Genomic DNA, 16,515 nt, shown 5'->3' on the forward strand with positions numbered 1-16,515 from the left:
TTTATTTCTTCATATTCAAAAAAATAAGATTTTTTAGATCGGATGAGACCGAATCGTATAACTCCCCTTTTTATTTTAAAAACTTCGATTTGATAAGACCCATTTGGTAGAATATTGTATAACACATAGATTCCTACAAACATAACTAAAAAAAGTTTTTATGCATGTGTAAACGTATTATATGGGGTAACTCAATTTGCGCTCTTTTGAAAAAATGGATCATCGTCGGACCGCTGGATGAAATTCAAGTCAATGTATTTATTTGTATGTATATAGTTATAGGGGATCATATAAAGGAAGGAGATTTTATTATTTTAGATATAAACAATTATATAAATTATTCCTAAAGTAAAGGTTCACAACAAAATAGTTATAGTTGATGAGAGTTACTTTGAAAACAAAAAAAGGAAAGTCATATTTTCTCAATTCCAAAAAATTGTATAACTGGATCTAATATATATGAGTTGGCGATCAGAATCTCTATGGATAGAATTTATAACGGGGTCTCGAAAAACAAGTAATTTCTGCTGGGCCTTTATCCTATTTTTAGGTTCATTGGGATTCTTATTGGTTGGAACTTCCAGTTATCTTGGTAAAAATTTTATATCGTTAGTTGCATCTCAGGAAATCCTTTTTTTTCCACAAGGGATTGTGATGTCTTTCTATGGGATCGCGGGTCTCTTTATTAGTTGCTATTTGTGGTGCACTATTTTGTGGAATGTGGGTAGTGGTTATGATCTTTTCGACCGAAAAGAAGGGATAGTACGGATTTTTCGTTGGGGATTTCCTGGAAAAAGCCGTCGCATCTTTTTACGATTCCTTATGAAAGATATTCAGTCGATCAGAATCGAAGTTAAAGAGGGTGTTTCTGCCCGGCGTGTCCTTTATATGGAAATTAGAGGTCAAGGGGCTATTCCTTTAATTCGTACTGATGAGAATTTTACTACACGAGAAATTGAGCAAAAAGCTGCTGAATTGGCTTACTTCTTGCGTGTACCAATTGAAGTATTTTGAAATGAATTCATTTTTAAAGTTTAAAGACTAAATCCTTTGGCAGTAGGAAGAAAAAACGAAAGAATTGCTTTCTTTTTTTTCAATTGAACATTCATCTATTCTTTTATGCTCGTTTTTTTTTATATATTTGATAGAAAAGAAAGGGAGTTTATTCGTCTCGAAAATAGAATCATATTTTTTATTTTAAAAATTCAAAAAAGTTCTTTTAGTATTGATCGAAAAAAGGGGGAATAACATCCTGGAAATACAATTTTTTCTTTATTCAAATTGTAAGTGTATTCTGAGTCTATTTCTGTATTCTTTCTAGATTCAAAGCAAAGACTAAGTATTGAATCAAAAGAAAAAGAGAAAAGGGATTATAGGCTCAATACATTCTATTTGAATTAGAATAGAAACTCATGCTCGATAGAAATAGTAGATCTAATAGAATCCACAAATGCGGTAGGTTCATTAACAATTCACAGATTCAAAATGGCAAAAAAGAAAGCATTCATTCCTTTTTTTTATTTTACATCTATAGTCTTTTTGCCCTGGTTGATCTCTCTCTGCTGTAATAAAAGTTTGAAAACTTGGATTACTAATTGGTGGAATACTAGACAATGCGAAACTTTCTTGAATGATATTCAAGAAAAAAGTGTTCTAGAAAAATTCATACAATTAGAGGAACTATTCCAGCTGGATGAAATGATAAAGGAATACCCAGAAACCGATTTACAACAATTTCGTCTAGGAATCCACAAAGAAACGATCCAATTCATCAAAATACACAATGAGTATCGTATCCATACAATCTTGCACTTCTCGACAAATCTAATATCTTTCGTTATTCTAAGTGGTTATTCCTTTTGGGGTAAGGAAAAGCTTTTTATTCTCAATTCTTGGGTTCAAGAATTCCTATATAATTTAAGTGATACAATTAAAGCTTTTTCGATTCTTTTATTAACTGATTTATGTATCGGATTCCATTCGCCTCACGGTTGGGAACTAATGATTGGTTATATTTACAAAGATTTTGGGTTTGCTCATTATGAGCAAATTTTATCTGGTCTAGTTTCTACCTTTCCAGTCATTCTTGATACAATTTTTAAATATTGGATCTTTCGTTATTTAAATCGTGTATCTCCGTCACTTGTAGTGATTTATCATGCAATAAATGACTAAAAAACGATTCACTGATCCAATTCTACTCTTTCTTACTTTATACATCATAACCAAATCAAAGTCGTATTTACTTTACTCTTTTTTACCCACGAGGGATTCCTTGTATATTTCAAAAAAATTTATTTTTTCAGTAAATGTAAATAGCAGAATTGTGGCTAGGGAAGTATATTATCGACCTACCTAACTTTATTGTAGAAATTTTCGGGATAAACGATTGGACCATGCAAACTAGAAATACCTTTTCTTGGATAAGGGAAGAGATTACTCGCTCCATATCTGTCTCACTCATGATATATATAATAACTTGGGCATCCATTTCAAGTGCATATCCAATTTTTGCCCAGCAGAATTATGAAAATCCACGAGAGGCAACTGGGCGTATTGTATGTGCCAATTGCCATTTAGCTAGTAAGCCCGTGGATATTGAGGTTCCACAAGCGGTACTTCCTGATACTGTATTTGAAGCAGTTGTTAAAATTCCTTATGATATGCAGCTAAAACAAGTTCTAGCTAATGGTAAAAAAGGAGCTTTGAATGTGGGAGCTGTTCTTATTTTACCGGAGGGGTTTGAATTAGCCCCCCCCGATCGTATTTCACCCGAGATGAAAGAAAAGATAGGAAATCTGTCTTTTCAGAATTATCGCCCCAATAAAAAAAATATTCTTGTGATAGGTCCTGTTCCTGGTCAAAAATATAGTGAAATAACCTTTCCTATTCTTGCCCCAGACCCTGCTACTAATAAAGATGTTCACTTCTTAAAATATCCTATATACGTAGGTGGAAATAGGGGAAGGGGTCAGATTTATCCTGATGGTAGCAAAAGTAACAATACAGTTTATAATGCTACGGCAGGAGGGATAATAAGTAAAATTTTACGAAAAGAAAAAGGGGGATACGAAATAACCATAGTGGATGCATCGAATGAACGCCAAGTAATTGATATTATCCCTCGAGGCCTAGAACTTCTTGTTTCAGAGGGCGAATCCATTAAACTCGATCAACCATTAACAAGCAATCCTAATGTGGGTGGGTTTGGTCAGGGGGATGCGGAAATAGTACTTCAAGATCCATTACGTGTCCAAGGCCTTTTGTTCTTCTTAGGATCTGTTGTTTTGGCACAAATCTTTTTGGTTCTTAAAAAGAAACAGTTTGAGAAGGTTCAATTATCCGAAATGAATTTTTAGATCTGTCTATTTCGCCTTATCAAATTCGTAAAAAAGAAAGAACAAAAAAAATTATCAAAAGCCTTTTTGCCTCTCTTTAGACTTTCGATTTCGACCAGGTGTCAGGAATTACTTGTCTGATAGTCCTAATCCTAGTATGTATATTAAGAAGAATTCACTTTACCCCCCTTTTCTTTATTTTTCAATACAAATTTGTATTGAAAAATGGGAGGGGGTGTGATGTAACTCTGTCGTTAGTGACCAATTGAAATTGATAGAATGTATCAATAATCAAGAGTTTTTTTCTAATGTAATTTAGAATGGAAAAATTTGACTAGATACTAAAATAAGGAAAGCAAGCGTAGAAAAAAGGGAACTAGAAATTGGCGAAATAACAAATTTTAGGGACTATAGGGAGTATTACTTGTCTTGCGAGTCTTCGACACAAGAAAAGGAATTTTAGACATCCTTTTCTTGTGTCGATCTTGTCATTCTTAATTGCATTCGTTAAAAAATCCTATTCTTAGTTTACATATATATTACTGTTTCTATATATATAAGGTTTTAATATATCTATATTAATATATATCGTATATATAATTATTAATTAATAGTATTAATAATAGTTACTTTTTGTAGTTTTATTTATTTTCATTTCAAGTTTGATGAAATACTAAAAAAATAAGAAAAAACTTCTATTAGTATAGAGTATAGACAAAATTTTAATGATAGATCTAATGATAAAAAATATTGTGTCAGTCGGGAAAGCAGAAAAATAAAATTAAGTGACCCCCCCCCCTTTTTTTCGATCTTTGAAAGGTTAATAATAAATACTATATGCTCCTAACCTACTAATCTAATTAAGTTCATTTTTCAAAAACACGATAAAAATTGTTCTGATTATTAGCAGTTCAACGGGACCCCCTCGAATCAGACAAAGAAGGAAGAGTTGGGCCCCGTTGAGTTCTTATGTTTTCACGTCTATAACTCAGTTCATCCAATTTCTACAGGGATGAACCTAATCCTGAATATGAACCATAAAAGAAAATACCTATTAAACCGATCACAAGAATACCAGCTACAGTACCTATTACCCAAAGAGGAATCCTTCCAGTAGTATCAGCCATTTATCCTGCTTCCCTCCACATTTCATCGAGTGGTCATGCTAGAAACATAAACAGTCAGAGATAATTATGATATATAATCCATCCGAATGGGATAAGAAAACGAATGGGATAAGAAAATTACTACTCTTTGTTTTTTATTTTATTATTCTACGCTCTTTTCTTAATTTTACTTAATTTTAATTGAAGAAATAATTTGAAAATAAAACAGCAAGTACAAAAATGAGTAATAACCCCCAATAGAGACTGGTACGATTTAATTCAACATTTTGTTCGTTCGGATTTGATTGTGTCATAGCTCTATAAATAATTGAATTCGGTTTATCGTTGGATGAACTGCATTGCTGATATTGACCCCAAAAAAGAAACGGTAGGTACAGCTAGTCCATGAACAGCCAACCAGCGCACTGTAAAAATTGGATAGGTCCTATCTATAGTCATTGGGTCCTCCTAAAAAGATCTACTAAATTCGTCGAGTTGTTCCAAAGAATCAAAACGGCCTGTTATTAATGGAATGCCCTGTCGGCTCTCTGTAAAATACTCGTTTGGACGAGGGCTCCCAAACACATCGTAAGCTAAACCGGTGCTGACGAATAACCAGCCCGCAATGAATAGGGAAGGTATAGTAATGCTATGAATGACCCAGTATCGAATACTGGTAATAATATCAGCAAAAGAACGTTCTCCTGTGCTTCCAGACATACTGAACTCCAGATATTCTTGTAGGGAATCGATTCTGTAAAAGATGAATCAGTAAATTCAAATTCACTGAGATTACATCTTTGTGAGATCGTCAATAAAGTACCAAGGGTATTTTTAGAGTCTACCGAATCAGTATAGCTATCCTTCTTCTGACACAGCAACGCAATTTGAATTAGTATAGAACTGAAGTGTTAGATAATTTATTTCGTTTTTTTTTTTGCTTGTCGATGTATAACCATGTTCCACTTCTTCAAATTCCTGTATCTGTAATCTATAGGGGCTTTGATCCTTTATTTGTTTTGGACTAGAAAATAAACTAAAGATTAGATAAAATGAAAATTCAAGAGGGTGGTTTCTAATTCTAATAATTCATTAAGGAAATTCTCATATTGTCCCAAGTCAATTGAATCCAAAACCCATCAATTTCATTTTTGTTGCATATGCATAATTGTAGAAGATATTTTTTTGTAATGATAATGTGACCCCCCCCCGTTTTTGCTTTTTATTTCATTTTATTTTAAGGAATTAATTTCCAGTAACAAGAAAAGGAAGAATAGTTTTGGATCAATTCAAAAGAACAACAAATAATAAAAAAATAATAATACTAAATCTTTGGAATGCGTGCATTGTTTTGTTGTATTCAATTTAAAGGTTTTTTCTTTCTTTAACTAACTACAAAGATGATGGGTTTTTCACTCTATTTTCTATATAATATCGAAAGAAAAAAACCTAAAACCTAGAAAGGAAACGATAATAGAAATTGCTAATTACAAGTTTTAAAAATCTAGTTAAAATAAATAACTCTTTTTTTGACTGATCTCGTTCTCCGTGTAGGATACTGCTTTTTGGTTTAATTTCATAGATTAAATGAAGAAAACTGCTCTACTATATTAATCTACTTTATTCAAAATTGAATTTATTTCAATTTGAATAAATGTAGAAGGGGGCATATTCTAGGTTCTAAGGTCACTTAAAAAAAAAAGAATCAAACAACTTTTTTAAAAATTTTTACATGTTTATTCAAAAAAAGTTCTATGTTTTAACTGAAGTTATATAATAGAGTTATTTTTTTATGTATTATTTTTTCTTATTAATTTCTTAAAGAGTTTTTCAATGAATCAGTTACGTGAATTCTGAATCCTGAGATGGTGCAGATGCCAAAGACGATGAATTTCGTTTTTTCTTTTTCTCTATTTTTGTTCATACCACCGATAATGCTTGATAACTCACAAATTTTCAATTTAATTTTTTGATTCTTGGAACTAGTATTTGTATCTATCTTTACTTTAAAAAATTTTTTTATTGAAACTTCGGGAAGTACTTTAGAAACATATGTATAAAAAAACATATTTTATTGAGTCCCTTCATGCCTACTATAACTAGTTATTTCGGTTTTCTACTAGCAGCTTTAACTATAACCTCAGTTCTATTTATTGGTCTAAGCAAAATACGACTTATTTGAAATTAATTGAATGAATCTTTTTTGATCAAAAAAGATTTATATGGTATTTCATATGTTCGATAGTTCCTTACCGTGTTAATTACCCAATTTTGGTCATTGAGATTCGTCGGCAATACAGATTAAGAGCTAGGAATAGATAGTACCTCTCTTTTCTCCCTTTCAAAAATGAAAACAAAATAAAATTGAAATGATTGAAGTTTCTTTATTTGGAATCGTCTTAGGTCTAATTCCTATTACTTTGGCTGGATTATTCGTAACTGCTTATTTACAATACAGACGTGGTGATCAGTTGGACTTTTGATTAATTAACATCTCTTTTTTTTGACTGACCTCCTTCTTGCTTTCATATGCGGGAGGTCGAATTCAGATTGCTGCTCAATTATTTGCGAACAGTGGAATTTTGACACAATCTAATAAACAAGAGTGACATCACGCTCTGTAGGATTTGAACCTACGACATTGGGTTTTGGAGACCCACGTTCTACCGAACTGAACTAAGAGCGCTTTTCTTGTTTTTTATAAAAAAACGAAAAGGCTAGAAAGAGGACATTCTTTAACTCGAATCGATTTTGTACGTATATACTATATCATAGTATATCATAAAATTCAGAATTATATGTATGTCCAATTTTATTAAAAAAAGATAAATCTAAAATGGATTCCTCGTTACTGCTCTTCTGAGCAGTAATTAGGTAGGGATGACAGGATTTGAACCCGTGACATTTTGTACCCAAAACAAACGCGCTACCAAGCTGCGCTACATCCCTTTCGATTGGTTTACAGTGTCATTGTAAACAATTCCTATCTTGTTTTCCACATCCTTCTTTTTTTTTGTTTCATATCAGATAACAAACATATATATAAGTATAATTAAAAAAATTACTTTTTTTAGGCAAATCCTATCAATTTCAAATTTACATAAAAAGGCGTTTCCATTTGAAAATGGAATCTATAAGATCGTTCTAGTAGACAATATTTCAATTCTAATTTTGAAAATGGGGGGTTACATATACAAATACAAGAACTTCTTAACTACATGTACATCTATAGTTATATATATTACTATATATATTGTAATACAATAAAGAAGAAAGAAGGAGGATTTCAAATGCGAGATCTAAAAACATATCTTTCCGTAGCACCGGTACTAAGTACTCTATGGTTCGTTTCGTTAGCAGGTTTATTAATAGAGATTAATCGTTTATTTCCAGATGCATTAACATTTCCCTTTTTTTAATTCTAGTTATTAACATCAGAAAGGATAAAAAAATTTAGAGATACGATCAACGATCGGGGAATAACCCCCCCTTTTTTTTCTAATTCTAAAAAAAGAATTAGAAAAAAAAAAGGGGGGCCGAAAGGTCATAAAAACGAGGGTTCAGGATCCAATTAAAAAAAAAGTGTTGCTAGGGAAAGAGTATCCTACGAGATACTTAAAAAAAATACTGTACAAAGATTTGAAATATAGTTTTCAAAAAATCATTATATTACTTATTATTTTCTTTTTATTTAATTACTAATTAATATTCATTGCAACGAAATATTTAAGACATTTTTTTGAGTTAATTAACAGCTTCTATTTTTTTTGTTCTTGTTCTTTATGGACCCTAAAATTAAAATAGAAGATTGGGGGTGAATCATAAATCCAAAGGAGGTTTCATGGCCAAAGGTAAAGATGTTCGAGTAACAATTATTTTGGAATGTACCAGTTGTGTTCGAAATGATATTAAGAAAGAATCGGCTGGAATTTCCAGATATATTACTCAAAAGAATCGGCATAACACTCCTAGTCGATTGGAATTGAGAAAATTCTGTCCCTATTGTTATAAACATACAATTCATGGGGAAATTAAGAAATAGATAAAATTGAGTGCTTGTATGTCAAATTTTATTTTAAGAACAGGAATAATGAGAGTATCTACGTATTATTACATATATATAAATATAAACAAATAAAATAATAGAAAGAAATCAAATCCTATATTCTTAATTCTATATAGAAACTCTATCCTATATAGAAATAGCAATCGTTTTTATTTTGATCCGATCAAAAATAGGATTTTATAGGTAAGGAATAAAAAATTATGAATAAATCTAAGCGACCTTTTACTAAATCCAAGCGATCTTTTCGTCGGCGTTTGCCCCCGATCCAATCGGGGGATCGAATTGATTATAGAAACATGAGTTTAATTAGTCGATTTATTAGTGAACAAGGAAAAATATTATCTAGACGGGTGAATAGAGTAACTTTAAAACAACAACGATTAATTACTATTGCTATAAAACAAGCTCGTATTTTATCTTTGTTACCTTTTCTTAATAATCAGAAACAATTTGAAAGAAGTGAGTCGACCCCTAGAACTACTAGCCTTAGAACCAGAAAAAAATAGACTTATTCTTCAATTGAATAACTAATCTGAAGGAATTAAAAAAGAGGTTAATATTTTGTTCGACAAATCCAATCAAGAATCAAAATTTGATTGTTACGTCTGTTTCTGTCATAAAAAAAAAAAAAAAAGAATCGTCGAAAAGAAAAAGAATAAGTCTTTTTTTAGCGACTATATACCCTCGTTTTGTTTTGACGACTTTTTTTATAATACTAATTTCTACTCTACCCTCCCCGAGCTTATTCTACTTAAGAACTCTATTTCAAATATTTTAGTGGATTTCTTCCAATCCCCTCATTTTTTGATCTCATTTGAAATCGTATAAAGACAACTCCTATTTAATAGAGCTATTTGTGCAAGTATTTTTCGATTAAGAAGTAATTGCTTCTTGTACAGATTGTGTATGAATCGGTTATAACTATAGAATACCTCCGTTTCGTGAATTACGGCATTTATTCGAGTGATCCATAAACGACGAAAATCTCTTTTTCTTTTACCCCTATCCCGACGAGCCGAAACTAAAGCTCTTATTCTCTGTTGAGTCATAGTTCGTGTAAGTCGTGAATGAGCCCCTTGAAAGCTTGATGCAAATAAACGAAGTTTTGTTCTACGCCTCCGAGCTATATATCCGCGTTTAATTCTAGTCATTGAATAAATCAAACTTTGATGAATAACTAATTCTTTTTTTAGTTTTAGTTATTCTTTTCCCCTTTACTAGTCATTAATAACCAAACGAATTATTCCAATGTATAAAAAAAAATTCCAATGGCTTTTGCTACTCTAACCTTCCCCACCACTATTTTTGGCTAGGTATTTTCCTTTGCTTTGAAAGGATAAATTGCCTTGGTACTTGATATAAAAAAAATAGAATAACTACAAAAAGTAGTAAATAGAAATGGATAAATAGTGGGTTCCTTCGTTTCTATGGTTACTTCTAAAACGGTGAGGTCCTCTCTATACACCGGAGCTCCTTCTTTTAATTAATCAATACTATTGGTAACTTGTACAATTCACATTCTTTGGCTCTACCCCATTAATATTCCAGTAATAGATCTTTCACAATGAGATCCACTTTATACAGTAACGGTATTTTATTTTAAAATTGATTTGGTCATTTACCCTGTTAGTCCGTTTTTTCTTTCAAGAGTGGAATCTTTTTAATAAAAAATGGGATTTCCCCCGCTTAATTGATAACCATTTGTTATCATTGGGGGTTTTCTAAAAAATGGAGTTGATTGGATTTGCACCAATGTAAACCATAAGTTTCAGACACAATAGAAGATATGAATGATCTATCTTTTTGAAATAATGAATCGAGTTCCTCCATTCTATTTTATTAACAGGTACTGATCCTTGATATTTCAAAAAGAATTTCCTTTTTGTGTTTCAGTCTATGATCTAAACGAGTCGCACATACACCCGAGTACATGTTCCTCGTCGCTGAGGGCATCCCCGAAGCGCTGGGGATTTTGTGACATTTCGGATTGGCTGTCTTGTATTTCTAATAAGTTGTTTAATGGTTGGCATACGGAATCATATAAATAATGGGCTGGTTTAGATGGGTTCTAACCGGCTAATTCTGAATTACTTCTCTTCAAGATTCTCTTCAATATAAAAAAAATATATTGAAGAGAATATGAAACTAAACCTTTAATCTAAAAAGATATAAAATTAGCAGTGGTAGATTTGCATGAAATCGCTCCTATTTTTATTGAACCGCTACAAGATCAACAATGCCATGAGCTTGGGCTTCTGTTGCTGACATAAAAACATCCCTTTCCATGTCTTCGGATACAACCCATATAGGTTTGCCCGTTCTTTGTACATAAACCCTTGTGATGGTTTCGCGAAGTTTTAGTAGTTCTTCCGCTTCCAAGATAACTTCTCCCGTTTGTGCCTCATAAAACGAACTAGCGGGTTGATGGATCATTACCCTGATGATATAATAGAAAAGCTTTTTCTATTTCGCAGAATGAGGCGAGATAACCAAAAAAACAGAGAAATTTGAATAACCGTACAGGCTTTTTTTGTGCGTTGCATACGGCTCTAGAATGGAATTTACGTTTTTGACCTTTCCTTTCGGCGAAAGAAAACAAAATATAGGTTCTATTATACGCGGATCCATAAATGATCCAATTACCATCCTTCTTTTTTGTTTTGTAGGAGTTAAAAAAATACTATGATGGTTCCGTTGCTTTATATATCATTTTTTTTGATCCGTCTATGATTCAGCAATCCCAAAGTGTCTTTTTTTTTGTAAATAAGCTTCCGGTGTGAAAACAAAGTTTGTGACGCTGGGATGTGCCCGAATAGGGAAGATATCATTTTAAATACCCCTTTCTTATCCCATACTACTCTTTCAATATATAATCTAATTTTTTTAATCTAAAAAATTTCATATCGAATTCGAAGTGCCATGCTATTATTACTTAACTAATTCATATTTCCGAGGGCGAAGGCATAGTATTTTTTCTCTAAAATAAAAAAACTCATTGGCGCCAAGCGTGAGGGAATGCTATACGTTTGGTAATTTCTCCTCCGACTAGGATAAAGGATGCTATTGAAGCGGCCAATCCCATGCATATTGTCTGTACATCGGGTCGCACAAATTGCATAGTATCATAAATAGCCATTCCAGATATTACCCATCCACCAGGAGAGTTTATAAACAAATAAAGATCTTTGGTATCCTTTTCTATACTGAGATATATCATAAGACTAATAAGTTGATTCGAGATTTCGGTATCAACCTCTTGGCCTAAAAAAAACAATCTTTCTCGATAAAGTCGGTTGATTAGGATAAAATTTTATTCCTTAGGAGCCGTACAGGCACCTTTTGATGCATACGGTTCAACAAAAATTGTTAAAAAATCAATGTGTCGATTCCAACCCCCCCTTTTTTTTCAGAGAAGGCTTTTCTTTCTAACTTAATAAGGGAAGGGCTTGCTTCCCTTTTAAAAGTAAAAGAAAAAATAAATAAGTTTTGGCCCCTTTTATTTATTAGATATTATAATCCTAATAATAAAATAATAAAACGATTGATTAGGCCTGTCAGACTAACTTGATTCATTGATATTTTTTTTTCATCGAGATTCAGTTGAAATGGGGATGGTTTTTTCTTGTTCCTGAATGGGCTTCTTCCTTTTTTTATTCCGTTTTTTTAGGTTTATGCTCTACTCCGAGTAAAAGGAAAAATTTGCCCGATTTTGATTTGCACATATAGGACAAATGAACCAAATACCGCGTCTTTTTTTTTTTACTACTCCTTCTTTTTTTTTCAATTCATTTCTTTCACATGTCTTCTGTCAAATAGTCAATAAATTTTTAATTATATTATTTTATTTGATCAACAGTTTTAGATCACCCTGTTTCAATTTTTTGTATTTTTTTTATTTTTTAATAGAATTTTTATCATAATTTTGATATCATATTCATATCATATTAAGTAGTAATTATAAAAATATTATATATTAATTATCAATTGGATTTTTGCTAAACGGAGCCTGGATACTTAATTTTATTAGTCCGATCACGTAAACCATAAAAAATTTTTGATAATCTAATATCAATCTAAATACTCCCTGCATTTAATTCTAATTTATTTTTTGCGCTTCGCGTTACAAATTTTTGATAATTCAATCAATCTTTTTGAGCGAAACAGAGGATATCTCGATCGAGGGAGAAAATGGGGAAATCCCATATAGCCCAATATATCTGACAAGTCGCACTATATGTCAACCCAAGATGTATCTCCTTCTCCAGGACTTCGAAAAGGTACTTTTGGAACGCCAATAGGCATGAAATGAAAAAAAAAGAGAATGAAGTTCTCTATTTCACTTTGATGTGGAAACGTAAGACTGGGGTTTCATTTTTTTTTATCATATTATCCTTTTTTCCTACTTTATTAATATTAATCATATTTAATTAGAAGTTGAATAAGCTAAAATAAAATATAAAATAAAAGTAAAGTAAGAGAGAATGAATAAAAATTAAAGGAAACTTTTTACGAACGGGCTTCTGAACAACAATAGCTATCTTGGTTCATATAACATAGGATTCACCCCCATTGCGTATTGGTACTTATCGGATATAGAATAGATCCGCTTCCCTTTTTTCCTATGAATCGAATTGTTCCATTATTACTAACAGAATAGAACAAATATTAATCCTTTCTCCGAAATAATTACCTAAAAAGGGGGGGTCCGTAACATAGTTTTTTCCAATGCAATAAAGTTACATAGTGTCTATTTTTCATTGATAAAGGGGTATTTCCATGGGTTTGCCTTGGTATCGTGTTCATACTGTTGTATTGAATGATCCCGGTCGTTTGCTTTCGGTTCATATAATGCATACTGCTCTGGTTGCTGGTTGGGCCGGTTCCATGGCTCTATATGAATTAGCTGTTTTTGATCCCTCCGACCCTGTTCTTGATCCAATGTGGAGACAAGGTATGTTCGTTATACCTTTCATGACTCGTTTAGGAATAACCAATTCATGGGGCGGTTGGAATATTACAGGAGGGACTATAACGAATCCGGGTCTTTGGAGTTACGAAGGGGTAGCCGCAGCACATATCGTGTTTTCTGGCTTGTGCTTCTTGGCAGCTATTTGGCATTGGGTATATTGGGATCTAGAAATTTTTTGTGATGAACGTACAGGAAAACCTTCTTTGGATTTGCCCAAGATTTTTGGAATTCATTTATTTCTTTCAGGAGTGGCTTGCTTTGGTTTTGGCGCATTTCATGTAACAGGATTATATGGTCCTGGAATATGGGTATCCGACCCTTATGGACTAACCGGAAAGGTCCAACCCGTAAATCCGGCGTGGGGCGTGGAGGGTTTTGACCCTTTTGTTCCGGGAGGAATAGCCTCTCATCATATTGCAGCAGGGACGTTGGGTATATTAGCGGGCTTATTCCATCTTAGTGTTCGTCCGCCTCAACGTCTATACAAAGGATTACGTATGGGAAATATTGAAACCGTCCTTTCCAGTAGTATTGCTGCTGTCTTTTTTGCAGCTTTTATTGTTGCTGGAACTATGTGGTATGGTTCTGCAACTACTCCCATCGAATTATTTGGTCCTACTCGTTATCAATGGGATCAGGGATACTTTCAACAAGAAATATATCGAAGAGTTAGTGCCGGACTAGCTGAAAATCAAAGTGTATCAGAAGCTTGGTCTAAAATTCCTGAAAAATTAGCTTTTTATGATTATATTGGTAATAATCCAGCAAAAGGGGGATTATTCCGAGCGGGTTCAATGGACAATGGGGATGGAATAGCTGTTGGATGGTTAGGACACCCCGTCTTTAGAAATAAAGAAGGGCGTGAACTTTTTGTACGCCGTATGCCTACTTTTTTTGAAACATTTCCGGTTGTTTTGGTAGACGGAGACGGAATTGTTAGAGCCGACGTCCCGTTTAGAAGGGCAGAATCTAAATATAGTGTCGAACAAGTAGGTGTAACTGTTGAGTTTTATGGTGGTGAACTCAATGGAGTAAGTTATAGTGATCCCGCAACTGTGAAAAAATATGCTAGACGGGCTCAATTGGGTGAGATTTTTGAATTAGATCGTGCTACTTTGAAATCCGATGGTGTTTTTCGTAGCAGTCCAAGAGGTTGGTTTACTTTTGGGCATGCTTCGTTTGCTCTACTTTTCTTCTTTGGACACATTTGGCATGGTTCTAGAACCCTCTTCAGAGATGTTTTTGCTGGTATTGATCCAGATTTGGATGCTCAGGTGGAATTTGGGGCATTCCAAAAACTTGGAGATCCAACTACAAAAAGACAAGCAGTCTGATGCAACATTGCTTTTTTCTTTTAGTTTCTGTTTGCGATTTTTTTGATTTCATTTAATAGGTAGGGTACTGTAGGAATCTTGATTTAAATCGCTGCCGTTTCTTTGACTCTTTTTTGTTCTTTATCCGGAGGTATACTCCTTCAGTAAACATAAACAAAACAGGTATGAAAGCTATAATTGTAAACCACGATCAAATTTATGGAAGCATTGGTTTATACATTTCTCTTAGTATCGACTTTAGGGATCATTTTTTCGCTATTTTTTTTCGGGAACCGCCTACAATTTCAACTAAAAAATGAAATAATTTTTCATTCTCTTCATTGACGTAATCAGCCTCCAACTATTTGGAGGCTGATTACGTCAACTAGTCCCCGTGTTCCTCGAATGGATCTCTTAGTTGTTGAGAGGGTTGCCCAAAGGCAGTATATAGAGCATACCCAGTAAAACTTACAAGTAACCCAGATATAAAGATGGCGACTAGAGTTGCTGTTTCCATTATTATATAATTGAAAGACCACAATGGATCTATGCTAAGATCGTTTATTTACAACGGAATGGTATACAAAGTCAACAGATCGTAATGAATACAAAATAAGATTTATGGCTACACAAACTGTTGAAGATAGTTCTAGATCTGGTCCAAGAAGCACTACTGTAGGGAAGTTATTGAAACCGTTGAATTCTGAATATGGTAAAGTAGCTCCTGGATGGGGAACGACCCCTTTGATGGGTGTTGCAATGGCACTATTTGCGGTATTCCTATCTATTATTTTGGAGATTTATAATTCCTCTGTTCTACTGGATGGAATTTCAATGAATTAGACTGAGAAGAATCTTGAAGTGCTAGCTTTTTGTTCGATACAAAAAAGTAAAGTATGTAGGTCTAAAATTTTGCACCTATTCTCCTTTGGTAGTTCGACCGCGAAATTTTTTTCTGCATTGTATATTTCCGGAATATGAGTGTGTGACTTGTTAGAATTGACCCTATGGATAGTACAGAGAAGGGGGTCTGTCATCTTTATCAAGATGGTTTTATTTCGTCGGATATTCATTCGAGTATCTGGAGCACGAAATAGATCAAATAGATCACAAAGTTTTCGAACTATGATTCATACTTAATACTTAGACCTCGTAGCCGGACTTCTTTCCGTTCTATCTTATAAATTTTCATAAATCAATTTTTTTCTGCTTTTAAACTCTTATTTAGATCAAAGGACAAACGCTTCTTTGTATTTTATGTTTTTAATCATTATAGCTCTTTTTTTTTTTATTGAATAAGTGATGATCCAATGGTTCTCACTCAGTGAACTTTGGACTTTGAAGGTTTCATTGAATTATCGTGGTTTTCGTATGAATCTGAGGTTTCAATTAATAAGTAGGGTCTTAACAAGAAAATTCCTATCAATAATAAAGAAAACAAGAAGAAATCCGTATTCCCATTCCATACAAATACCAACTAAAAAAGACAATAACGGTAGGTAATCTAGAAGATTCAAGAGGCCTGTAACGATCAACACAACATAAAGACGTATGAGCTGACTTGAGTTTTTGGCATTTAACCACAAAGAAGAGCTTTCGCATTTTGACTCTTAAATAATATTGAATGAGAGAGAAGTTTAAAACTTTATATTCCATATCCGTTTCAATCAGTATTTGGGTCTTTTTTTTGTTTGAGCTGTACGAGATGAAATTCTCATATACA

General features: G+C 33.0%; 1 protein-coding gene and 1 non-coding gene across 2 annotated transcripts; one reads left to right on the plus strand and one right to left on the minus strand.

Annotated features, from left to right (window-relative positions):
- Positions 1–7,056: 7,056 nt before the first annotated feature.
- TRNAW-CCA lies at positions 7,057–7,130 on the minus strand. The gene has a single exon. It is a non-coding gene; the product is annotated as a tRNA-Trp (tRNA).
- Positions 7,131–12,882: 5,752 nt separating this feature from the next.
- On the plus strand, positions 12,883–16,269 carry LOC125581695 (photosystem II CP47 reaction center protein). The gene has a single exon (XM_048747551.1). The coding sequence runs from the start codon at positions 13,287–13,289 to the stop codon at positions 14,811–14,813; it is 1,527 nt and encodes a 508-aa protein (XP_048603508.1). The 5' UTR covers positions 12,883–13,286; the 3' UTR covers positions 14,814–16,269.
- The last annotated feature ends 246 nt before the right edge of the window (positions 16,270–16,515 follow it).

Source organism: Brassica napus, chromosome C2 (genome assembly GCF_020379485.1).
Source record: "Brassica napus cultivar Da-Ae chromosome C2, Da-Ae, whole genome shotgun sequence".
Taxonomy (NCBI): domain Eukaryota; kingdom Viridiplantae; phylum Streptophyta; class Magnoliopsida; order Brassicales; family Brassicaceae; genus Brassica; species Brassica napus.